Source organism: Berkeleyomyces rouxiae (genome assembly GCF_048999995.1).
Source record: "Berkeleyomyces rouxiae strain 22BRR77 chromosome Unknown BrBRR77_ptg000011l, whole genome shotgun sequence".
Classification (NCBI taxonomy): Eukaryota; Fungi; Ascomycota; class Sordariomycetes; order Microascales; family Ceratocystidaceae; genus Berkeleyomyces; species Berkeleyomyces rouxiae.
Window position 1 is genome coordinate 376,035 of NW_027396501.1, and position 24,584 is coordinate 400,618.

The 24,584-nt window shown below is 51.5% G+C and overlaps 8 protein-coding genes across 8 annotated transcripts; 3 read left to right on the forward strand and 5 right to left on the reverse strand.

Moving 5' to 3' along the window:
* Positions 1-200: 200 nt before the first annotated feature.
* On the reverse strand, positions 201-3,395 carry BROUX77_007161 (uncharacterized protein; the record flags this gene model as incomplete). Its single annotated transcript, XM_073752226.1, has 1 exon — positions 201-3,395. The coding sequence occupies one exon, from the start codon at positions 3,393-3,395 to the stop codon at positions 201-203; it is 3,195 nt and encodes a 1,064-aa protein (XP_073602572.1).
* A 497-nt stretch (positions 3,396-3,892) lies between these two features.
* BROUX77_007162 (uncharacterized protein) lies at positions 3,893-4,936 on the reverse strand (the record flags this gene model as incomplete). The annotated part of the gene is made up of 1 exon (XM_073752227.1): positions 3,893-4,936. The coding sequence occupies one exon, from the start codon at positions 4,934-4,936 to the stop codon at positions 3,893-3,895; it is 1,044 nt and encodes a 347-aa protein (XP_073602573.1).
* Positions 4,937-5,109: 173 nt separating this feature from the next.
* On the forward strand, positions 5,110-6,751 carry BROUX77_007163 (uncharacterized protein; the record flags this gene model as incomplete). Its single annotated transcript, XM_073752228.1, has 2 exons — positions 5,110-5,120; positions 5,341-6,751. 2 exons carry the CDS (start codon positions 5,110-5,112, stop codon positions 6,749-6,751), a joined length of 1,422 nt encoding a protein of 473 aa, XP_073602574.1.
* A 561-nt stretch (positions 6,752-7,312) lies between these two features.
* On the forward strand, positions 7,313-13,233 carry BROUX77_007164 (uncharacterized protein; the record flags this gene model as incomplete). The annotated part of the gene is made up of 3 exons (XM_073752229.1): positions 7,313-7,371; positions 7,531-12,156; positions 12,546-13,233. 3 exons carry the CDS (start codon positions 7,313-7,315, stop codon positions 13,231-13,233), a joined length of 5,373 nt encoding a protein of 1,790 aa, XP_073602575.1.
* Positions 13,234-14,199: 966 nt separating this feature from the next.
* BROUX77_007165 (uncharacterized protein) lies at positions 14,200-17,469 on the reverse strand (the record flags this gene model as incomplete). Its single annotated transcript, XM_073752230.1, has 1 exon — positions 14,200-17,469. One exon carries the CDS (start codon positions 17,467-17,469, stop codon positions 14,200-14,202), a length of 3,270 nt encoding a protein of 1,089 aa, XP_073602576.1.
* A 503-nt stretch (positions 17,470-17,972) lies between these two features.
* BROUX77_007166 (uncharacterized protein) lies at positions 17,973-19,292 on the reverse strand (the record flags this gene model as incomplete). Its single annotated transcript, XM_073752232.1, has 1 exon — positions 17,973-19,292. One exon carries the CDS (start codon positions 19,290-19,292, stop codon positions 17,973-17,975), a length of 1,320 nt encoding a protein of 439 aa, XP_073602577.1.
* A 2,713-nt stretch (positions 19,293-22,005) lies between these two features.
* BROUX77_007167 (uncharacterized protein) lies at positions 22,006-22,569 on the reverse strand (the record flags this gene model as incomplete). The annotated part of the gene is made up of 1 exon (XM_073752233.1): positions 22,006-22,569. The coding sequence occupies one exon, from the start codon at positions 22,567-22,569 to the stop codon at positions 22,006-22,008; it is 564 nt and encodes a 187-aa protein (XP_073602578.1).
* A 602-nt stretch (positions 22,570-23,171) lies between these two features.
* Positions 23,172-24,215, forward strand: BROUX77_007168 (uncharacterized protein; the record flags this gene model as incomplete). The annotated part of the gene is made up of 1 exon (XM_073752234.1): positions 23,172-24,215. One exon carries the CDS (start codon positions 23,172-23,174, stop codon positions 24,213-24,215), a length of 1,044 nt encoding a protein of 347 aa, XP_073602579.1.
* Positions 24,216-24,584: the final 369 nt, after the last annotated feature.

Below are 24,584 nucleotides of genomic sequence, written 5' to 3' on the forward strand. Positions count from 1 at the left end.
AATGCGACTATTTATCCTGTTGGAAAGGGAGGCAACCGACGATCGGCGGCGACGACAACTAGTTCCTCTAGGAAGTGCCGTTAGTCTTGGTTCTGGTCTGGCATTAGTTTTGCCGTACCAGCGCCGGACTAGTCCTTCGAGGATACGCCGTTAGTGTTGGTGTCGGGCTTCCGTCGGTCCTTAAGGGTGCAACCCCAACATCAGCCTCTCTTCCTCCTTTTGCGCGTCGTTTTGGTTCCTTTTTGGCTGAGCCATAGTTTGTAGGCGTCGGTATCGACCAGAAGGTCGACTGGTTCCCAGCCAGGTCTGACGTAGCCTTTCCATTTGACTTTGACTTGCTTGACACCGTTAGAAGTGCGTTCGCCTAGGATCTTTTCGACCTCCCAGTATTCTTCACCATTGATGACTTCCATAGGTGCTGGTCGATCGTCGTGAGTCTTTTGGGAAGGGAAAGCGTCGTTGGCAGCTGAGCGAAGGCGATCGGCATGGTAGACATCGTGAGCAGTTGTACCCGGTACTTCAAGACGATAAGTGTGAGGGGTAACTTGTTCCAACACTTTGCAGTATTGGTATTTTGCTCTAAGTTTCCTGCCGAGGCCTGAGCCTTGTTGTTCAGGGCGTAGGGTGAGCCAAACGTATGAGCCTGTAGGAAAATCTGGTGCAGGACGTCGGTGTTCATTCTCGCGTTGCTCCATCTCCGCTCGTGACAGAGAAAGGTTGGCGTGGGCCCATTTCTGGGCGTCTCTCAGGCGTTGGATGACCCTCTCAGCCTGTCCGAGTGGACCGTTATTGTCGGGTTCGACAGGCAATGGTGGTGCGGCGAAGACTCGTGGGTGGTAGCCGTGAGACAAGAAGAAAGGTGAAACATTAGTGGCAGAAGATGGGGTGGCATTGATGCTGAACTCGACCATGGGCAGTAGATTGAGCCAGGCGGGGCCTTCAGCGCTGAGTTTGGCAAGTTTGACTTTGATCTCAGCGTTCATCCTCTCTGCAGCTCCATTGGTAGCCGGATGGTAAGCTGTTGTGGTTAGCCTTTCGATCTCTAGGCGTTTGCAGAGGTGTCGCCAAGCTGCGTTGACAAATTCGCGGTCAGACAAAATAGATTTTGGCATGCCGTGGTGTCGGTAAAAGTGGTGGAAGAACATATCTGCAACAGATTCCATGTCGAGGGCGTCGGCGGGAATAAGGATGACGCCCTTGGATAGACGGTCTATAACAGTTAGGACGTGGGTGTAGGTGATGCCGCCTTTCTGTGCTGGTTCCAAAGGTCCGATAAAGTCGATGGCAATCTCGGCCCAAGGCTGGTCGGGAATTGGCAAGGCTTTGAGGGTGGTGTCCTTGTTGTCGCGACGAATGTTAGAACTACCACAAATTTGACAGTTGCGGCAGAAACGGCGGATATCTTCGACGTAGCGGGGCCAGAAAAACTCTCTAGACAGCTCGACTTGCATGACGTTCTTTCCGGGGTGCAGCATCATGGGCGAGTCATGAATGTTCTGTAGGATGGCGGTTCTCAATGGCTCGTTAGTAGGTACCCATAGTTTATTCCGAAATCGAATAGCGGATTTGGCGTCCAAAGAGCAGTCGGAAATGTTGACTCTCAACTTGTGTCTGATTGTTTCGGGCCACTGTGACAGTCCATCTGTCAACGCTTTATGGATAATGGCGTATTCATCATCGGCAGCACAGGCATCAGACCAGAGTTCCCGTAAGGCAGGCGGAAGTTCGGGGGTAGAAGGGGCTTCTGGCGTGTTGGTGGTTTGTGTCGAGAAAACTTTCAGGCCGTTACCGTCGTGGTGCAAGATAGTGGCTAGTCGGTCGTTGTAGCGCGCGTCATTCGTGTTGTCTGGGGTGTCGCGGCGAGAGAGAGCATCTGGGAGAGGGGAGAGTTTACCAGGACGGTGGACGATGGTGCAGTTGTATTCGCTCAAGGTCAGGTACCATCTAGCTTGGCGTTCGGACAAGTGCTGCAACTTGGTAAAATGCAGCAAGTTTTTATGATCTGAGACGATGGTAAACGTCTCCTTCAGGCCCTTGAGTTCGCCACGCCATTCCTTCAGGGCACAGACAACAGCCAACAGCTCTTTGTCGTGGATCGGGTAGTTGCATTCGGCGGCAGTCATTTTGCGGCTGAAATAAGCACAAGGCCTAGTTGATCTATCGGGCTGCGTCTGTAGAAGCGCTGCACCGAGACAGTAGCCAGACGCGTCTGTCTCAACAACAGTTGGCAGATCTGGATTGTGCGTGCAGAGGACAGGGGTCGAGGTGAATGCTTCTTTTAGAGCCTGGAAGGACTCTTCTTCCTTTTCGCCCCACTGGAAGGCCTGGTCTTTCTTTGTCAACTGTAGCAAGGGAGTCGCTAGAGTAGTGAAATTTCTGACAAAGGTGCGGTAGAAATTGCATAGACCGAGGAAGGCTCGAACGTCCCTGACCTTCTTGGGCGTTGGCCAGTCCGACACTGCAGAGACTTTGGTTGGGTCGGTTGAAATCTTGCCGGGCTCAAGGATGTATCCCAGGTACTTCACTTTCGATACCGCGAACTCACATTTATCAATGTCGATTGTCAGTTGGCCCTCCAGAACCTTTGCTAAAGCCAAGTTGACCTTCTCGTAGTGGTCCTCTAACGTGCCGTCGGTATAAATTAAGATGTCATCGACGTAGGCAGAGCACCACACATCCAAGTATGGGCGTAGCAGACTGTTCACAAAACTTTGGAACTCTGCAGGCGCGTTGGCCAGACCAAAAGGCATGACGTTCCACTCAAAAAGGCCTTGTCGCGTTCGAAAAGCGGTCTTCCACTCATCTCCCTCGGCGATTCTGATGTTATGAAACGCGGAAACAACGTCGAGTTTCGTAAACCACTTAGCTTTGGAAGCATTAGCTAGGGTCTCGCTGATGTTTGGGAGTGGGTACCGATTCTTTTTCATAGTCGCGTTTAGTGCACGATAATCTACACAGAAGCGGAGGCCGCCACCAGGCTTTTTCACGAATAGGATGGGAGCAGCAGCAGTGGACTGGCTGTGGCGAATGTAGCCTTTTTCCAGCAATGAAAGAAGCGTCTGGCGAAGAACCACGAGTTCTTCTCTGGTCATGCTATAAAGGGGGCCCCATGGAGCTTCTTCGTCGGGCACGGTCAACTCGATCCTATGATCCTGGCCAGGCCGGCGGGGAGGCATCTTTTTAGCAAATTGTGCGTCTGGATCAAACACCTTGACCTTGTCGTGCTCGATCCAAGCTGGGATCTTCTTTTTCCACTCTCTGGGGTTGGCTGGTACTCTATCTTTCTCCAAACGGGCCAAGGCTTTATTGATATCTTCGATTGAAGCTGCAAAAACCCGCAGCTTATCTCTCTTGGCGGCGCGGAAGAAGGTGCTCGCTCTGTTTATTCGTACCATGGTAGAGCGGAAGGTATGGTTTGTCGTCGCCTTTCCTCGAGCGACAATGCCGGATTTAAATCTAACTGTGTCGGCTTCACAGTCTATCCTTGCCCCTTGTTTCTTGAGCCATGGGTATCCGATCAGGATGTCTTCGGCTAATTTTGGTACTACCCACGCCACATGTTTTTCTATGTGGCCCGATATGTCAATTTTAAACACGGCTAATCGGTCAACCGTGACGGTACTCTTTGAATTAAATGGTACCAGCGTTCTGGGACGCGAACTGAAATGCGTATCAAGTTTCCATTTCTTTACAAGGTCACTGCTGATCATAGAGGGGGAAGCGCTACCGGTGTCAATCAATGCAATCACGGGACAAGTGTTGTTGATCACTGCATCTAATTGAATTGATGTGTTGGTAATAGATCTATTCAACTCTTCCCATTCCTTCACAGCAGCCTTGTCGTCTTTGAAAACCTGCTTGGGCCTCTGACCACGACTTGGGGCAGAGGCGATCAGTTTCCCGAGTCCTCCTCGGCGGTCTCGTAATATTCTTCGCCCTCTTCTTCGAGTACAGGAGGAGGGAGGTTCGTGGCTGCGCGAACACTCTGTTGTACCGGGGGGCGGGCACGCTCGAATGGGCAGTTAGGGGACATGTGGCCACCAGCGCCACAACGGAGGCACAGTCCTCTGGCTCTTCGTGACTGGAGTTCTTCCTTGGAGACCCACTTGGCACGACGGGGGGCACTGTTATGGGTGGGCGCCCAGTCCATGGCATCAGGGGAGTGTTGTGCCGGGACATTGCGGAACTGGGACGTCCGGGCAGGGTTCCTCGGAGGGTGGGCATGCCGACACTCGTCGAGTTTTTGCCAGGCATTAAGCACCTGTTGTGCGTATTGTTCGTAGGTTGGGGGGTCTGGGAAACCAGCCAGGGCAGACATCACTTGCCCGGGGAGGGTGCGCCTCAGATTCATTATGCGCTCTTCGTGGCTCAGTCTATAGCAGCCAGCGATCTGCATCAACCGACTGACCCGAGCCAAATGTTCCGGAGCAGAGGCACCTCGGCATTTGAGGGTGTGCAGCTCCAAGAGTGCACGACGGGAAGCTGAGGTGTCCTCGAAGCAGCTGTCCAAGAATTCCAGGAACTTATCCACGTTCTCCAACGATGGATCGCGGCTCATGCGGGCAATGTAGGTCTGTGCCTGGAGCAAGGCATTGTCGGCTAACAGACCGTAACAGTGCAGAATGAACCCTCCTGCGCCGTTGAAGTGACTGTGGTCGTAGCGGTACTTCATCTCCACGTATGACCGGTACGTTGGGTAGAGATCAGGCCGCGTATGGTCATAACGGACCGGGCGGAGGTCGGAGGAGGTGTTTCGCACAACCACTGGGGTCGCGGGGGCGGAGTTGGGGAGTCCCTGCATTTCGTTATTGTGAGCCATTGTTGCTTCGTGGAAAACCTCTGGCTCACCGGGGACTTCTGGTAGTATGCTGTCTTCTCGGAAGCTGTGGTGGAAGGAAGAATCGTCGTCAGAGGGTGCAAAATAGTTTGGGGCCATAGGGTTTGGCCGCTGTGGATATTCAAATGGCAAAGTAAAAGAAAAGTAAAAATATATCTCGATCCCTCGTCGGGTCGGCGGTAAAGTAAAAAAAAAGGAAAGATAAGAGTGACTTAAGGAAAAATAAAAAAAAAAAAAAAAGGAAAAGGGAAAGGGGGGTTTGAGAATTCGAGATGATGTTAAGGTGTGATTACGCTAAGCTGGATCTTCACAGAAAGGGACACAGAGGGACAAAGATCTCGAATTGAAGAACAAAACTAAACTCTCTAAATGGTGTAGAAACAATGCGACTATTTATCCTGTTGGAAAGGGAGGCAACCGACGATCGGCGGCGACGACAACTAGTTCCTCTAGGAAGTGCCGTTAGTCTTGGTTCTGGTCTGGCATTAGTTTTGCCGTACCAGCGCCGGACTAGTCCTTCGAGGATACGCCGTTAGTGTTGGTGTCGGGCTTCCGTCGGTCCTTAAGGGTGCAACCCCAACAACTTTCGTCAACAACTTCTTTTATTGTGACGCACTGCTCGACACTGGATGCTTGGTAACATCAGCATTTGACGAAGGTTTAGTCAAGCGACGGGGTCTCCAGCGTATCCCCGTGAAGAGAAGAGAGCTACTACTTGCAGAAAACGACACGAAGAAGAGATGGATTTCAGAAATTGCAGTGTGCGACATTGATATCGACGGTCGCAAAGAGAGAGTCTACGGTTACGTGATACCGAATTTAGCCTACGACATGATCCTGGGAAAGCCCTGGATGGAGAAGAACGACGTCGTGTACTCCGCGAAAGAGCGAATGATTACCTTCAAGGATCAAGGAGACCGACTTATTGTCCGAGAGAAAGGCTGGCGTGAAGCGCACGCTGGCGCCCCCAAAGCAAGCATGGTGATGGCAGCAGTTTTTGCCGCAGAGATTCGACGAGGAAGGAAGAGCAAACAGAAGCTACAAGTGTTTTCGGCCTCCATTCAAGACATCAACAAGGCCCTTGAGGTGAAAGCCCGCCTCACGAGAGAAGAGATTTCCGAGAGACTCCCGCAGGAACTCAAGCATTTAGCACCGATTTTCCTAGACGATGGCGAAGGAGATTTACCGCCCAACCGACCAGGCATCGACCACGCTATAAAGATGAAGAAAGACGAACAAGGACGAGACAAAGAGGTCCCATGGGGCCCCCTGTACAACATGTCGAGAGATGAATTATTGGTTCTGCGCAAGACGCTAGCAGACCACTTAGACAAGGGATGGATTCGCGCTAGCAGCTCCCCCGGAGGCGCCCCTGTCCTGCTTGTTCGGAAACCCGGAGGCGGTCTGCAATTCTGCGTGGACTATCGAGCACTGAACGACATAACCGAGAAAGATCGTTACCCGCTGCCGCTAATCAGTGAAACTCTGAGAGCGCTAGCCAAGGCACGCTATTTTACCAAGGTCGATGTCCGCGCCGCGTTTCACAAGATACGAATCACAGAAGGCGACGAATGGAAAACCGCTTTCCAGACCAGGTTCGGCCTATACGAGTGGCTAGTTACGCCCTTTGGACTATCCGGAGCACCCGCCACGTTTCAACGATACATCAACAGCACGCTCCGCGACTATTTGGACGACTTTTGTTCCGCGTACCTTGACGATGTACTAATTTACACCGACGGAAGTCACAAGGACCACATGAGAAAAGTGAACCTTGTGTTGGAGAGATTGGGCGATGCTGGTCTACGTTTAGACCTGAACAAGTGCGAGTTTGCAGTGACCGAGTGTTACGGGTCGTGGACCCGATGTTGGATCATCTTTGGGCTGATCCATGTTGACCCACTTTTTGTGTGATTTGAAGTTGGGTCCACTTTCGGGTTAGGGTTTGTGGACCCACTTTTAGTCGACCAGGGTGCGACCCACTTTTTGTGTCACAAGGGTCGGGACCCACTTTTATGTGCACGGATGTTGCTCCACTTTTATTGTACAGGGGTCATAGGGCTGGTTGCCCTGGTGGGGCGCACACAACTGGATTGTCGAACGCCTATAAAGCAGAGCCAGTTCCCCCATCTTTAGTTTAGATTTTCTTCTTCCTTTTCTTTCTTTTCTTCCCTATGTTAAAGATAATAAACAGCATTTGGTCATAACTATGAGATTCTCTCATACTTAGTGAAACCCGTCACATATTATCTTTAACATCTTCTTGAGTTTTCTCACGATCCCCTGGAGTTACGGGATCCGTTCAAGAAGTTTTATATACAGTTTTCATCCCTCTATTTGGATATGTTCCTATCCCTGTTCTACCTGTTTGTTTTTATCCTATTTGGGCAAGTGCAATCTTATGCCATGTTGAGCCCTAGGACCCCCAGTTTTCCGCCTTTCCTCCCCGCCACGTTGCCACCCCAGGTCGCCACCATGCCCCAGCAGACCGAAGTCAACCCGCAGCCTGATGTTACCACGTTCCAGTTGTTACAGTCAGTGCATCAGCTGTTATCGAGCCAACAATGTTCCCCCTCTCCCACACACAATATCTCATGGCCCCAGTGGGATGGTCAGCCCTCTTCGTTCAAGCGTTTCTTCAATCAACTGAAGCTTAGAGCCCGGATCAGCCATCGCCACCGCCTCACTCCCAGCGAAATATGTTTCGAAATCTTTATGAGTATTCCCCAAAGCCAGCAGCCACGTTTGGATCTTTGGCTCGATCAAGGGGAAGCTCACGACTGGGACTGGGAGAAGCTTTTAGAACACATCAACGACCAGTTCACCGACAAGCAAGCTGTGATGAAGGCAGGTCAGAAGTTGATGACCATGAGAATGGGAGAAGCGCAGACTTTCAACGCGTTTCTGCAAGACTACGAATATTCGCTGAGCGCCTGTGGAGGTTGGCATTGGCCCGACAGATGCAAGATCCTATTCATAGATGCGGCCCTCAACGACACATTACAGTACCACCTCACTCCGAAGAAGTTACCCGACGACGATTACAACAAGTGGGTGACGAAAGTACGGACTATAGCTGGAAGAGTTGAGTGCTTGCCGCAATACGAAGCAAGATATAGAGAAGGATCTAGCAGCACGTGGTATGTGCAACAGCCAGTCGACCAAGAGGAGTTCCCGATCCCTGAAGCCGCGGAAGAATCGACAGACGAAGAAGACACCGAAGACGGACCCGAAGTACAGGTCCGGAAAGTACAGTTTCAGCAGAAGTCAGAAGTAGCAGCGTTGATCTCCCAGTTGGAGACCGCTGCCAAGATTATAGAAAAGAAGAGCCAGCAGAAGTTTGCTGAACCCCCGAAGCCACGAGCGCCATGGAGAGCGCAATCTGATATCGAAAAGGCACGACTACGACAAGCCTGTTTCCGTTGTTTAGAGCAGGGCCATCGTTCGTTTAGGTGCCCGAAGTTTCGCCCAGCAGAATCGCCCGCAGAAGTACATGCAACGACAACCCCGGAGAACCACAGTATCGACAAGAAGGTTACCAGGAGAGAATCCCCCACGAAGGACCGGCATGAACCTATTTCGCCACGAAAGACAAAGATTACGGATGCCCCCAAACAAGCGATTTCCCAGATGCATTCGTCCCCGTTCCTGATCGAAGCTTTTATCGACAACTCCTTCTACTGTGACGCCTTGTTCGATAGCGGATGCCTAGTAACGTCAGCCTTCAACGAATCGTTGGTGAAAAAGAAAGGCTTGCAACGGATGCCGATAACGAAGCGTGAGCTACGGTTAGCCGAGAATGACGAAAAGAAGAGATGGATTTCGGAAATTGCCTTTTGTGAGCTCGACATCGACGGACGCAAAGAAACAGTCTATGGTTACGTTATCCCCAATCTAGCTTACGACATGATTTTGGGAAAGCCATGGATGGAGCGCAACGATGTCGTTTATTTGGCCAAGGAACGAGTTATTCGTCTAGGTTCCGGAGCTGACGCCCTTATGGTTCGAGAGAAAGGTTGGCTCGACGCGCATGTTCCAGGCGCAAAGGCAAACATGGTTATGGCCTCTGTTTTCGCCGCTGAGATTCGCCATAGCAAGAAAAAGAAGGAAGAGATCCAGGTTTTCGCCGCCACGATCCACGACATCAACAAGGCTCTTGAAGTTAAGCGTCGCATGACCCTAGGAGAGATTACCGAGCAGCTTCCCGAAGAACTGAAGCACCTCGGCCACGTGTTTTTAGACGATGAGAAACGAGATTTGCCGCCCAACCGCCCCGGTATCGACCACGCTATCAAGTTAACCAAGGACAACAACGGCAAAGAGAAAGAAGTCCCGTGGGGCCCGCTGTACGGTATGTCTCGAGATGAACTCTTGGTCCTGCGTAAAACACTTTCGGATCACTTGGACAAGAATTGGATCCGAGCCAGCAGTTCGCCCGGTGGTGCGCCAGTCCTGTTTGTACGAAAGCCCGGGGGTGGCCTACGATTCTGTGTCGACTACCGTGGTATCAACGCCATCACGGAGAAAGACCGCTACCCCCTGCCCCTCATTAGCGAGACGCTGCGTTCGTTAGCCAAGGCCCGTTACTTCACCAAGGTTGACGTCCGCGCTGCGTTTCACAAGATTCGTGTCAAAGAGGGCGATGAATGGAAGACGGCTTTCCGGACAAGATTTGGACTATACGAGTGGCTTGTTACGCCTTTTGGACTTACTGGAGCACCAGCGACCTTCCAAAGATACATCAACAGCACTCTGCGTGAACATTTGGACGATTTCTGTTCCGCCTACCTCGACGATGTGTTGATTTATACCGATGGTAGTCGCAAGGAGCACATGGAAAAGGTCGAGCTCGTGCTGAAGAAGTTGGGAGATGCGGGTCTGTGTTTGGACCTTAACAAGTGCGAGTTCGCAGTTACGGAAACGAAGTATTTGGGTTTCATCATTCAGGCCGGCCAAGGAGTCAAGGTTGACCCAGCGAAGGTTGCCGCTATACGAGAATGGGTTCCGCCGACCAACGTCAAAGGGGTCCGCAGTTTTATCGGATTCGCCAATTTTTATCGTCAGTTCATCGACTCGTTTAGCGAAGTGGCGGCCCCTTTGGTCAGTTTAACGAAGAAGGGTGTCCCGTGGAAATGGGGCCAAGCCGAAGAGAGCGCGTTCGAGACGCTCAAGAATTTGTTCATCACGGCACCAGTTTTAGCAATGTGGGACGAAGACCGAACGACGGTGGTGGAGTGCGACTGCTCTGGTTGGGCACTTGGAGGCACTCTATCCCAGGTTGATGATGACGGCAAGTTGCGTCCGGTTGCGTTTTTCTCCAAGAAGTTGAGTCCTGCCGAAGTTAACTACGAGATTCATGACAAGGAGCTTTTGGCAGTGGTTAAGTGCCTTGAGGAATGGCGAGGCGAACTTAAGAGTTTGGGAGCGCCTTTCAAGATTTTGTCCGACCACAAGAACCTACAGTATTTCATGACGACTCGCAAACTTTCGGAGCGCCAGGTTCGGTGGTCGCAGATGCTTTCGGAGTTCGATTTTAAGCTGGAGTTTCGGTCAGGCAGCAAGAGTGGAAAGCCCGACGCCCTCAGTCGACGACAGCAAGATGTTCCGCAAGGCGAAGATGACGACCGCCTGAAGTCTCGGATCATGAAGCTCATCAAGGACCAATGGATTCCCCACACAGCAACGGTGCCTGTGGCAGCTGGTGACATCGCAGAAAGCCCCGACAATGTCCCGGACGGATCACGACTGTTTGTGCAACCGCACCTCCAAGAGCTTTGGGACCAAGCGAAGGACCACGACTCGGATATGCAGGAAATGTACCAAGCTTTGGCAGCAGGCGAACGAAGTTTTCCCCCGTCGCTGACCAAGAAGATAACGATATCCATAGCCGAGTGCGAATTCGACCAACGTGGAGCACTGTTATATCGCCACAAGTTGTTTGTTCCAGAATGGGAACCCCTACGGACGGCACTGATTCAGAAGACGCACGACTCACACATCACAGGCCACCCCGGACGCGACGGCACGCTTGCCATTCTGTCCCGCGAGTTTTTCTGGCCAGGTATATCGCGAGATGTGAGACGTTTTTGTGCGAACTGCAATGTTTGTGGGCGGTCGAAAGTGTGGCGCGAGCGTAAGAAGGGATTACTGTTGCCGCTTCCGATCCCGCAGCGACCCCACTCGGAGCTGGGTATAGACTTCATGACTGAGCTCCCCGCGAAGAAATCGGGAGATCCCCGCTACCTGATGGTGATTGTTGACCGTCTAACGGGAGGTGTTGCCTTGGAAGCCATGAACACGATGAAGGCCGAACAATGTGCAGAGAGTTTTCTGCAGTGTTACTGGAAGCACCATGGTTTCCCGCGCGCGCTGGTCTCTGATCGAGGCACTAACTGGACGAGCGAGTTTTGGACTCATCTTTGCAAGCTTACTGGTATCGAACAACGGTTGTCGACAGGTTTCCACCCACAGACTGACGGCGCAACGGAACGGATGAATCAAGAAGTTTTGACATACTTGCGATCGTTCATCACCTATTCGCAGTATGATTGGCCAGACTTGCTCCCCTCGGCCATGTTGGCGATCAACAACCGGAATACCTCGATGGGAATGAGTCCGTTTTTCCTGACGCACGGTTATCACGTCAGCCCAATCGAGCAAGTTACAGCAGAAGAGTCCGTTCCGCGAAGGCTAGAACACCGAGACGCCGAGAAGTTCATTCAGAGACTCCACGAAGGCTGGGAGCTAGCACAGGCAGCCATGGCAGCGCGACAACAGGACATGGAAGATCAGGCCAACCGATCGAGAGGCCCCCAGGTTCGGTTCGAAGTCGGAGACACCGTGTGGCTAAAGCTCAAGAATATTTCGACGCCGCAGCTATCAAAGAAGCTTTCCTGGACGAACGCGATGTACAAAGTCAGGAAGATTGTCTCTCCCCACGTTGTTGAGTTGGACGTGCCGACAAATGTTCACCCGAGATTCCACGTCGATTTGCTCAAGCCCGCCAGCCAGAACCCGTTCCCGTCGCAAGAAACGGACGACACGCAACCGCCGCCAATTGAAGAAAACGAATACGGCGAACCCGAGTACCTTGTTGAACGAATCCTGAGAAGCCGCCAGAGACGCGTTGGAAGAGGCTACCGCAGAGAAGTTCTTGTCAAATGGGCCGGATACGCAGAGCCAGATTGGAGACCGCGCGTTGATTTCGAGGACACCGAAGCGCTTGAGATGTTTGAAGCCGAGTTTGGAACAGAAGACGATGTGGGCGTACCAGAAGCTGACGCCCGGACAGGCCCCCGCACACGGACGAGAGGAGGGGGGTAATGTTACGGGTCGTGGACCCGATGTTGGATCATCTTTGGGCTGATCCATGTTGACCCACTTTTTGTGTGATTTGAAGTTGGGTCCACTTTCGGGTTAGGGTTTGTGGACCCACTTTTAGTCGACCAGGGTGCGACCCACTTTTTGTGTCACAAGGGTCGGGACCCACTTTTATGTGCACGGATGTTGCTCCACTTTTATTGTACAGGGGTCATAGGGCTGGTTGCCCTGGTGGGGCGCACACAACTGGATTGTCGAACGCCTATAAAGCAGAGCCAGTTCCCCCATCTTTAGTTTAGATTTTCTTCTTCCTTTTCTTTCTTTTCTTCCCTATGTTAAAGATAATAAACAGCATTTGGTCATAACTATGAGATTCTCTCATACTTAGTGAAACCCGTCACACCGAGACGAAGTACCTGGGCTTTATCATCCAGGCCGGAGAGGGGATAAAAGTTGATCCCGCTAAAGTGGCTGCAATCCGCGAGTGGCAGCCTCCGACGAATGTGAAAAGCGTCCGCAGTTTTCTTGGCTTTGCGAATTTTTACCGCCAATTTATCCCGTTATTCAGCGAAGTTGCAGCGCCGCTAGTTCGACTTACGAAGAAAGAAGAGCCGTGGAAGTGGAGCAAGACAGAAGATCAAGCCTTTGAGAAGCTGAAGAACGACTTCATGAGAGCCCCCGTGCTAGCAATGTGGGATGAAGAACGGCCTACAATAGTAGAGTGCGACTGCTCAGGATGGGCACTGGGAGGTACGCTGTCGCAGGTCGACGAGACTGGAAGCCTCCGCCCCGTTGCATTTTTCTCAAAGAAGCTGAGCCCCGCCGAAGTCAACTACGAGATCCATGATAAAGAGTTGTTGGCTGTCATAAAGTGTCTTGAAGAATGGAGAGGCGAACTAAAGAGTCTTGGAGCCCCGTTTAAGATTCTTACCGACCACAGGAATCTTCAATATTTCATGACAACGCGCAAGCTATCGGAGAGACAGGTTCGGTGGTCACAGACACTTTGTTACGGGTCGTGGACCCGATGTTGGATCATCTTTGGGCTGATCCATGTTGACCCACTTTTTGTGTGATTTGAAGTTGGGTCCACTTTCGGGTTAGGGTTTGTGGACCCACTTTTAGTCGACCAGGGTGCGACCCACTTTTTGTGTCACAAGGGTCGGGACCCACTTTTATGTGCACGGGTGTTGCTCCACTTTTATTGTACAGGGGTCATAGGGCTGGTTGCCCTGGTGGGGCGCACAACTGGATTGTCGAACGCCTATAAAGCAGAGCCAGTTCCCCCATCTTTAGTTTAGATTTTCTTCTTCCTTTTCTTTCTTTTCTTCCCTATGTTAAAGATAATAAACAGCATTTGGTCATAACTATGAGATTTTCTCATACTTAGTGAAACCCGTCACATATTATCTTTAACATCTTCTTGAGTTTTCTCACGATCCCCTGGAGTTACGGGATCCGTTCAAGAAGTTTTATATACAGTTTTCATCCCTCTATTTGGATATGTTCCTATCCCTGTTTTACCTGTTTATTTTTATCCTATTTGGGCAAGTGCAATCTTATGCCATGTCGAGCCCTAGGTGTGAGCGGTTCACTAAGTACAAGAGAGTCTTGCAGTTATGACCAGAATGCTGTTTATTATCTTTTGATGGAGAGAAAAAGGAAGAAGAAAGACTAAACTAAACAGCGGATTTGGGTCTACTATATAGACATTTTTGTGCTTACAAATGCAAGTTCCCGATCGGCTCAATATCCCTCCGTGAGCTCCTTATGTCCGAGTTTTCGGCGATAACTCGAGGTTAACTCCGATCCCGTCGGAATCCCTCAGTTTCCCTCGGAACACTTCGGACCTTTTTGCATCCTGCCGGATTAGGCGAATCCTACCCACGGACCTCAAGTCCGACCCGGTCCGAGCTCTCCGAAGCCTCCGAAGAGTTGCCGAAGTTCATCCGAAACCTTGTCCAAATTCGGTGAAACGACCTGCATTCGAAAGCACTGGATCAGCTCTGTCTGATCCAACCACGGGTTCTCAACCCGTAACATTACCCCCCTCTTCTCCTCTGTGTGGGTGGCCCTGTCCGCGCACCGGCCTCTGGTTCACCAACGTCATCGTCGTCTCCAAACTTCGCTTCAAAGGTGTCCAGTGCTTCAGTCTCCTCAAAGTCGGCTCGTGGTCTCCAATCGGGCTCTGCGTATCCAACCCATTTAACCAGTAGTTCTCTTCGAAATCCCCTTCCAATGCGTCTTCGTCGACTTCTCAGGATTTGTTCGACCAAAAATTCAGGCTCGCCGTAGTCGTTCTCTTCAATGTGTGGAGGCTGGGCATCGTCTGTTTCTTGGGAGGGCAACGGGTTGTTCGGTGCTCGTTTAAGGAGGTCGACATGGAAGCGGGGATGGATGTTTGTTGGTACATCAAGCTCGACCACATGGGGAGAAACCACTTTCGTGACGCGGTACTTGGCATTGGCCCAAGCAAGCTTCTTCAACAGTTGCGGAGTGCTGATATTTTTGAGTTTTAACCATACAAGGTCACCCACTTCGAAGCGTTCCTGGGCACCACGTGATCTGTTTGCCTGGTCTTCCATTTCCTGTTGACGGGTGGCCATTGCTGCTTGTGCCAGTTCCCAACCTTCGCGTAGCTTTTGAACGAACTTCTCCGCATCTGTGGCCTCCAAAACTCCGTGAAGAGCCTGATCGGCGATGACCTGCTGAATTGGACTGACATGGTAGCCGTGCGTGAGGAAAAAGGGGCTCATTCCTGTCGAAGTGTTTCGGTTGTTGATTGCTAACATAGCGGATGGTAGCAGGTCGGGCCAGTCGTATTGTGAATAGGTAATGAATGCTCGTAGGTATGCCAACACTTCCTGGTTCATCCTTTCTGTCGCTCCGTCGGTTTCTGGGTGGAAGGCAGTTGACAGTCTCTGTTCGATCCCTGTCAGTTCGCACAACTTGGTCCAAAATTCGCTCGTCCAATTGCTTCCACGGTCTGATGTTAAGGCGTGAGGGAAGCCGTGGTGTTTCCAGTGGCAGTGTACGAACCGCTCTGCACACTTTTCGGCTGCCATAGTTGTCATGGCCTCCAAGCTGACAGCTCCAGTAAGTCGGTCCACAATGACCATCAAGTATCGTGGGTCGCCAGTTTTTCGTGCAGGTAGTTCCGTCATAAAATCGATACCGAGTTCCGAGTGTGGTCGTTCAGGGATAGGCAGTGGTCGTAAGAGTCCCTTCTTTCTTTCTCGCCATACTTTGGATCGTCCACACACGTCACAATTGGCGCAGAATTGGCGCACCTCTCTTGAAATGCCAGGCCAAAAGAATTCCCGGGACAGAATCGCAAGCGTGCCGTCTCGACCTGGGTGTCCTGTGACATGTGAGTCGTGTGTTTTCTGGATCAGCGCAGTTCGCAATGGTTCCCAGTCAGGCACGAACAGTTTGTGCCGATATACTAGAGCGCCGCGCTCGTCGAACTCGCATTCCGCTATAGAGATCGTGACTTTTCTCGAGATGGTAGGAGGAAAACTTCGTTCGCCACTGGCCAACGCTTGGTACATGAGTGCAATATCCGAATCCTTCGTCTTAGCTGTATCCCATAGTTCCTGCAGGTGGAGTTGCGCGAAAAGCTGCGCACCGTTAGGGATCCGGTCCGCGGGTTGGGTAACGTGGGCCGGGGTCATCATTACTGCTGCATCTGGTGACACCCAATGGTCCTTGACAAGTCTCATGATCCGAGATTTTAACCTGTCGTCGTCTTCGCCTTGAGGAATGTCTTGTTCTCGTCTGCTAAGGGCGTCGGGTTTACCACTTTTGCTTCCTGATCGGAACTCAAGCTGGAAGTCGTATTCTGAAAGCTTCTGGGACCACCGAACCTGCCGCTCTGAAAGTTTCCGTGTCGTCATAAAGTATTGCAGGTTCTTGTGGTCGGTCAATATTTTGAAGGGGGCGCCAAGACTCTTCAATTCGCCCCTCCACTCTTCCAAGCACTTCACAACTGCCAGGAGCTCTTTGTCGTGAATCTCATAGTTGACCTCGGCAGGGGACAGCTTCTTGGAAAAGAATGCTACTGGGCGCAGTTCGCCTTCGTCGTCCACTTGGGATAGAGTTCCTCCCAGGGCCCATCCAGAACAGTCGCATTCCACGATCGTCTTCCTGTCTTCGTCCCACATCGCTAGAACCGGGGCGGTAATAAAAAGGTTCTTCAGCGTCTCGAAAGCTCGTTCTTCGATTGGGCCCCAGGTCCATGCGGTGCCTTTCTTCGTTAGCCTGACTAGTGGAGCCGCCACGTCGCTGAAGGAATCGATAAACTGGCGGTAAAAATTTGCGAATCCTATAAAACTTCGAACGCCCTTGACATTGGTGGGTGGCGTCCATTCTCGTATGGCAGCGACCTTTGCTGGGTCGACTTTGACACCTTTGCCTGCTTGGATGATGAAACCTAGGTACTTTGTTTCAAAAACTGCGAATTCGCACTTGTCGATGTCTAAACGGAGACCTGCATTTCCCAATTTTTTGATGACGAGGTTGACTTTTTCCATGTGGTCTGCGTAGGTGCCGTCGGTATAAATCAGGACGTCGTCAATATACGCGGAGCAGAAGTCGTCCAAATATTCTTGCAGGGTTGAATTGATATACCGTTGAAAGGTTGCAGGGGCTCCGGTGAGTCCAAAAGGCGTCACCAGCCATTCAAAAAGTCCAAAACGTGTGCGGAAGGCCGTTTTCCATTCATCTCCCTCTTTTATGCGAATCTTGTGGAAAGCGGCACGAACATCGACCTTTGTGAAGTACTTCGCCTTAGACAACGCTCGTAGTGTCTCACTGATCAAAGGAAGCGGGTATCGGTCTTTTTCAGTAATGGCGTTAATGCCGCGGTAGTCAACGCAAAAGCGCAACCCTCCTCCAGGCTTACGTACGAAAAGAACAGGCGCGCCGCCGGGAGAGCTGCTGGCTCGAATCCAATTCCTGTCCAGATGGTCCGAGAGGGTTTTCCGTAAGACTAACAGCTCGTCGCGGGACATGCTGTACAAGGGACCCCACGGGACTTCGTTCTCTCGCCCTTGTTTGTCTTTCGTCAGGTTGATAGCGTGGTCTATTCCGGGGCGGTTCGGGGGTTGGTCGTCCTTTTCGTCGTCTAAAAACACTTCTGCCAAGTGTTTGAGTTCGCTAGGCAGTCGTTTGTCGATCTCTTGTAGGGTAACACGAGGTTTTACTTGCAATGCCTTGTTGATGTCTTCGATGGTGGCAGCAAAAACCTCTATGTCTTCATTCTTTTTCTTGCTGCGCCGGATTTCTGCAGCAAAGACGGATGCCATCACCATGCTCGCTTTTGTGGTTGTTATATGGGCGTCGAGCCATCCTTTTTCTCTCACAACTTGGGCATCTTCTTCGCTTCCGAGGCGTATGACTCGTTCTTTCGCCAGGTAGACAACGTCATTCCTTTCCATCCAGGGTTTTCCCAAAATCATGTCGTATGCTAGGTTCGGGATGACGTACCCGAAAATTCTTTCTGTCCGGCCGTCAATATCTAGATCGCAGAACGCCATCTCTGAGATCCATCTTTTTTTTTCGTCGTTTTCGGCTAACTTGAGTTCCCGTCTTCTTATCGGGATGCGCTGGAGCCCTTTCTTTCTCACCAAAGTCTCGTTGAACGCCGATGTTACAAGGCATCCACTGTCAAATAAAGCATCACAGTAAAAGGAATTGTTAATAAATGCTTCAATTAGGAACGGAGTGGAGTGTAAATCTTTAAATACATCGAGCGGAACATCGCAATTGTTGGGGCTCTTCTTCTTATGACCCTGGGGGCGACTTTTCCCAGAGTCTACTCTTTTTCCTCGTCGTCGGAAAGGTCATCGGCCACATCATCCATCGATTCGGGGGCTTGTTGGATTGTCGTGCGGTTCACTCTTGCGGGCGCACGGGCCGGGGCAAACTTGGGGCATTCGAAGGATCGGTGGCCCTTGGCAAGACAGCGGAAACAAGCGTTGCTGGATCTAGCGGTTTCTATCTCCGCCGGGGTTCTCCAAGGGGCGCGGGATTTTCGGGGGCGTTGTCCATAGTTGTTCGAGGCGCGGCCTTGGAGGGCGTTGACACCTGTCATCATGGTGTCTCCGTCGTTGTCGATTCGCGTCTGCTGATTTGCGACACTTGGGGTCACCACTTCGGCGAACCTTGCTCCACCTCTAGTTTTCGCGTACCACGTCGAGGTCTTGGACGTGTCCTTCGACCGGTATCCTGGCAACGCTTCCACTCGGCCAGCCACCGTCTTCACCTTCTCAACCCAACGCGGGTAATCATCGTTGGGGAGGTTTTTTGCCGTGAGGTGTACCTGTAACGTTTGGTTGATAGCGGAATTCAGGTACATGATCTTCACACGGTCTGGCCAATCTAAACCTCCACAAAGGCCAACTTGATGCTCGAAATCCTGCAAGAACGATATAAAACTCTGATGGTTTCCCATCTGCATGGTCAAAAGCTTTTGACCCGCCTTCTGAATAGCCTCCTTGTCTTCGAATTGGTCATGGATATGGCCAAGGTAGGCGTCCCAATCCCAACCATGAGTGGCTCCGTCAGTGAACCACTGTTCAACTCTGGCCTGTTGCTCTGTGGGAATGGCCATGAAAACACTTAGGTAAATTGCCTGGGAGGAGCCAACGACTTGTGATTCGATCTGAGCTCGGGCCTTCAACTGTTTGAAGAATCGCGGGAACGACGCTGTCTTTCCGTCCCACTCCGGCCATTTTGCGTTGTACCGATGGTCGATCATCGGGGCGAAGGGGCCCGGGGTACGTACTGGCGCCGGGGTAGGGGCTACCGGGGCAGGTGCAGGTGCCGGGGGGGCGGTTGCCTGTAACAGGACTTGGCTTCGTAGCAACATCTGGATCACTCTCAGTTGCTCCGGAGTGAACACCTCCAATCCTGGGGTGTCTGAACTCTGCTGTGGGGGCGCCTCGGCTTGTTGCCGGGAGGGGCCAGGCTGGTCAAGCGCAAGTCCAGCCAGAACATCTTCCATCTTGTCGTTACTCATTCTGGCTCGACGGCGTATAGGGGACGCGTTGTCTTCGGATGCGGACCAGAATGAGGGCGAGGGTGGCTGTACGGGGCTTGTACTGCGGGGGCTTGATGTGATGCCGTACTTCATTCGTCAAGTATGGCGCGGTAGGAGGGCGATGAAGTTTCCTCACAAACTTCTAAGAAACAATAGGGGGTGATGAAGTTTCCTCACAAACTTCTAAGAAACAATAGGGGGTGATGAAGTTTCCTCACAAACTTCTAAGAAACAATAGGGGGTGATGAAGTTTCCTCACAAACTTCTAAGAAACAATAGGGGGTGATGAAGTTTCCTCACAAACTTCTAAGAAACAATAGGGGGCAATGAAGTTTCCTCACAAACTTCTAAGAAACAATAGGGGGCAATGAAGTTTCCTCACAAACTTCTAAGAAACAATAAAGGATCAAAAGATAATATGTGAGCGGTTCACTAAGTACAAGAGAGTCTTGCAGTTATGACCAGAATGCTGTTTATTATCTTTTGATGGAGAGAAAAAGGAAGAAGAAAGACTAAACTAAACAGCGGATTTGGGTCTACTATATAGACATTTTTGTGCTTACAAATGCAAGTTCCCGATCGGCTCAATATCCCTCCGTGAGCTCCTTATGTCCGAGTTTTCGGCGATAACTCGAGGTTAACTCCGATCCCGTCGGAATCCCTCAGTTTCCCTCGGAACACTTCGGACCTTTTTGCATCCTGCCGGATTAGGCGAATCCTACCCACGGACCTCAAGTCCGACCCGGTCCGAGCTCTCCGAAGCCTCCGAAGAGTTGCCGAAGTTCATCCGAAACCTTGTCCAAATTCGGTGAAACGACCTGCATTCGAAAGCACTGGATCAGCTCTGTCTGATCCAACCACGGGTTCTCAACCCGTAACACTAGGACCCCCAGTTTTCCGCCTTCCCTCCCCGCCACGTTGCCACCCCAGGTCGCCACCATGCCTCAGCAGACCGAAGTCAACCCGCAGCCTGATGTTACCACGTTCGAGCTTTTACAGTCAGTGCATCAGCTGTTATCGAGTCAACAATGTTCCCCCTCTCCCACACACAATATCTCATGGCCCCAGTGGGATGGTCAGCCCTCTTCGTTCAAGCGTTTCTTCAATCAACTGAAGCTTAGAGCCCGGATCAGCCATCGCCACCGCCTCACTCCCAGCGAAATATGTTTCGAAATCTTTATGAGTATTCCCCAAAGCCAGCAGCCACGTTTGGATCTTTGGCTCGATCAAGGGGAAGCTCACGACTGGGACTGGGAGAAGCTTTTAGAACACATCAACGACCAGTTCACCGACAAACAAGCTGTGATGAAGGCAGGTCAGAAGTTGATGACCATGAGAATGGGAGAAGCGCAGACTTTCAACGCGTTTCTGCAAGACTACGAATATTCGCTGAGCGCCTGTGGAGGTTGGCATTGGCCCGACAGATGCAAGATCCTATTCATAGATGCGGCCCTCAACGACACGTTACAGTACCACCTCACTCCGAAGAAGTTACCCGACGACGATTACAACAAGTGGGTGACGAAAGTACGAACTATAGCTGGAAGAGTCGAGTGCTTGCCGCAATACGAAGCAAGATATAGAGATGGATCTAGCAGCACGTGGTATGTGCAACAGCCAGTCGACCAAGAGGAGTTCCCGATCCCTGAAGCCGCGGAAGAATCGACAGACGAAGAAGACACCGAAGACGGACCCGAAGTACAGGTCCGGAAAGTACAGTTCCAGCAGAAGTCAGAAGTAGCAGCGTTGATCTCCCAGTTGGAGACCGCTGCCAAGATTATAGAAAAGAAGAGCCAGCAGAAGTTTGCTGAACCCCCGAAGCCAAGAGCGCCATGGAGAGCGCAATCTGATATTGAGAAAGCACGACTACGACAAGCCTGTTTCCGTTGTTTAGAGCAGGGCCATCGTTCATTTAGGTGCCCGAAGTTTCGCCCAGCAGAATCCCCCGCAGAAGTACATGCAACGACAACCCCGGAGAACCACAGTACGGACAAGAAGGTTACCAGGAGAGAGTCCGCCACGAAGGACCGGCATGAACCTATTGCGCCACGGAAGACAAAGATTACGGATGCCCCCAAACAAGCGATTTCCCAGATGCATTCGTCCCCGTTCCTGATCGAAGCTTTTATCGACAACTCCTTCTACTGTGACGCCTTATTCGATAGCGGGTGTCTTGTGACGTCAGCCTTCAACGAATCGTTAGTGAAAAAGAAAGGCTTGCAACGGATGCCGATAACGAAGCGTGAGCTACGGTTAGCCGAGAATGACAACAAGAAGAGATGGATTTCGGAAATTGCCTTTTGTGAGCTCGACATCGACGGACGCAAAGAAACAGTCTATGGTTATGTGAGCGGTTCACTAAGTACAAGAGAGTCTTGCAGTTATGACCAGAATGCTGTTTATTATCTTTTGATGGAGAGAAAAAGGAAGAAGAAAGACTAAACTAAACAGCGGATTTGGGTCTACTATATAGACATTTTTGTGCTTACAAATGCAAGTTCCCGATCGGCTCAATATCCCTCCGTGAGCTCCTTATGTCCGAGTTTTCGGCGATAACTCGAGGTTAGCTCCGATCCCGTCGGAATCCCTCAGTTTCCCTCGGAACACTTCGGACCTTTTTGCATCCTGCCGGATTAGGCGAATCCTACCCACGGACCTCAAGTCCGACCCGGTCCGAGCTCTCCGAAGCCTCCGAAGAGTTGCCGAAGTTCATCCGAAACCTTGTCCAAATTCGGTGAAACGACCTGCATTCGAAAGCACTGGATCAGCTCTGTCTGATCCAACCACGGGTTCTCAACCCGTAACATTACCCCCCTCTTCTCCTCTGTGTGGGTGGCCCTGTCCGCGCACCGGCCTCTGGTTCACCAACGTCATCGTCGTCTCCAAACTTCGCTTCAAAGGTGTCCAGTGCTTCAGTCTCCTCAAAGTCGGCTCGTGGTCTCCAATCGGGCTCTGCGTATCCAACCCATTTAACCAGTAGTTCTCTTCGAAATCCCCTTCCAATGCGTCTTCGTCGACTTCTCAGGATTTGTTCGACCAAAAATTCAGGCTCGCCGTAGTCGTTCTCTTCAATGTGTGGAGGCTGGGCATCGTCTGTTTCTTGGGAGGGCAACGGGTTGTTCGGTGCTCGTTTAAGGAGGTCGACATGGAAGCGGGGATGGATGTTTGTTGGTACATCAAGCTCGACCACATGGGGAGAAACCACTTTCGTGACGCGGTACTTGGCATTGGCCCAAGCAAGCTTCTTCAACAGTTGCGGAGTGCTGATATTTTTGAGTTTTAACCATACAAGGTCACCCACTTCGAAGCGTTCCTGGGCACCACGTGATCTGTTTGCCTGGTCTTCCATTTCCTGTTGACGGGTGGCCATTGCTGCTTGTGCCAGTTCCCAACCTTCGCGTAGCTTTTGAACGAACTTCTCCGCATCTGTGGCCTCCAAAACTCCGTGAAGAGCCTGATCGGCGATGACCTGCTGAATTGGACTGACATTGTTGGGGTTGCACCCTTAAGGACCGACGGAAGCCCGACACCAACACTAACGGCGTATCCTCTAAGGACTAGTCCGGCGCTGGTACGGCAAAACTAATGCCAGACCAGAACCAAGACTAACGGCACTTCCTAGAGGAACTAGTTGTCGTCGCCGCCGATCGTCGGTTGCCTCCCTTTCCAACAGGATAAATAGTCGCATTGTTTCTACACCATTTAGAGAGTTTAGTTTTGTTCTTCAATTCGAGATCTTTGTCCCTCTGTGTCCCTTTCTGTGAAGATCCAGCTTAGCGTAATCACACCTTAACATCATCTCGAATTCTCAAACCCCCCTTTCCCTTTTCCTTTTTTTTTTTTTTTTATTTTTCCTTAAGTCACTCTTATCTTTCCTTTTTTTTTACTTTACCGCCGACCCGACGAGGGATCGAGATATATTTTTACTTTTCTTTTACTTTGCCATTTGAATATCCACAGCGGCCAAACCCTATGGCCCCAAACTATTTTGCACCCTCTGACGACGATTCTTCCTTCCACCACAGCTTCCGAGAAGACAGCATACTACCAGAAGTCCCCGGTGAGCCAGAGGTTTTCCACGAAGCAACAATGGCTCACAATAACGAAATGCAGGGACTCCCCAACTCCGCCCCCGCGACCCCAGTGGTTGTGCGAAACACCTCCTCCGACCTCCGCCCGGTCCGTTATGACCATACGCGGCCTGATCTCTACCCAACGTACCGGTCATACGTGGAGATGAAGTACCGCTACGACCACAGTCACTTCAACGGCGCAGGAGGGTTCATTCTGCACTGTTACGGTCTGTTAGCCGACAATGCCTTGCTCCAGGCACAGACCTACATTGCCCGCATGAGCCGCGATCCATCGTTGGAGAACGTGGATAAGTTCCTGGAATTCTTGGACAGCTGCTTCGAGGACACCTCAGCTTCCCGTCGTGCACTCTTGGAGCTGCACACCCTCAAATGCCGAGGTGCCTCTGCTCCGGAACATTTGGCTCGGGTCAGTCGGTTGATGCAGATCGCTGGCTGCTATAGACTGAGCCACGAAGAGCGCATAATGAATCTGAGGCGCACCCTCCCCGGGCAAGTGATGTCTGCCCTGGCTGGTTTCCCAGACCCCCCAACCTACGAACAATACGCACAACAGGTGCTTAATGCCTGGCAAAAACTCGACGAGTGTCGGCATGCCCACCCTCCGAGGAACCCTGCCCGGACGTCCCAGTTCCGCAATGTCCCGGCACAACACTCCCCTGATGCCATGGACTGGGCGCCCACCCATAACAGTGCCCCCCGTCGTGCCAAGTGGGTCTCCAAGGAAGAACTCCAGTCACGAAGAGCCAGAGGACTGTGCCTCCGTTGTGGCGCTGGTGGCCACATGTCCCCTAACTGCCCATTCGAGCGTGCCCGCCCCCCGGTACAACAGAGTGTTCGCGCAGCCACGAACCTCCCTCCTCCTGTACTCGAAGAAGAGGGCGAAGAATATTACGAGACCGCCGAGGAGGACTCGGGAAACTGATCGCCTCTGCCCCAAGTCGTGGTCAGAGGCCCAAGCAGGTTTTCAAAGACGACAAGGCTGCTGTGAAGGAATGGGAAGAGTTGAATAGATCTATTACCAACACATCAATTCAATTAGATGCAGTGATCAACAACACTTGTCCCGTGATTGCATTGATTGACACCGGTAGCGCTTCCCCCTCTATGATCAGCAGTGACCTTGTAAAGAAATGGAAACTTGATACGCATTTCAGTTCGCGTCCCAGAACGCTGGTACCATTTAATTCAAAGAGTACCGTCACGGTTGACCGATTAGCCGTGTTTAAAATTGACATATCGGGCCACATAGAAAAACATGTGGCGTGGGTAGTACCAAAATTAGCCGAAGACA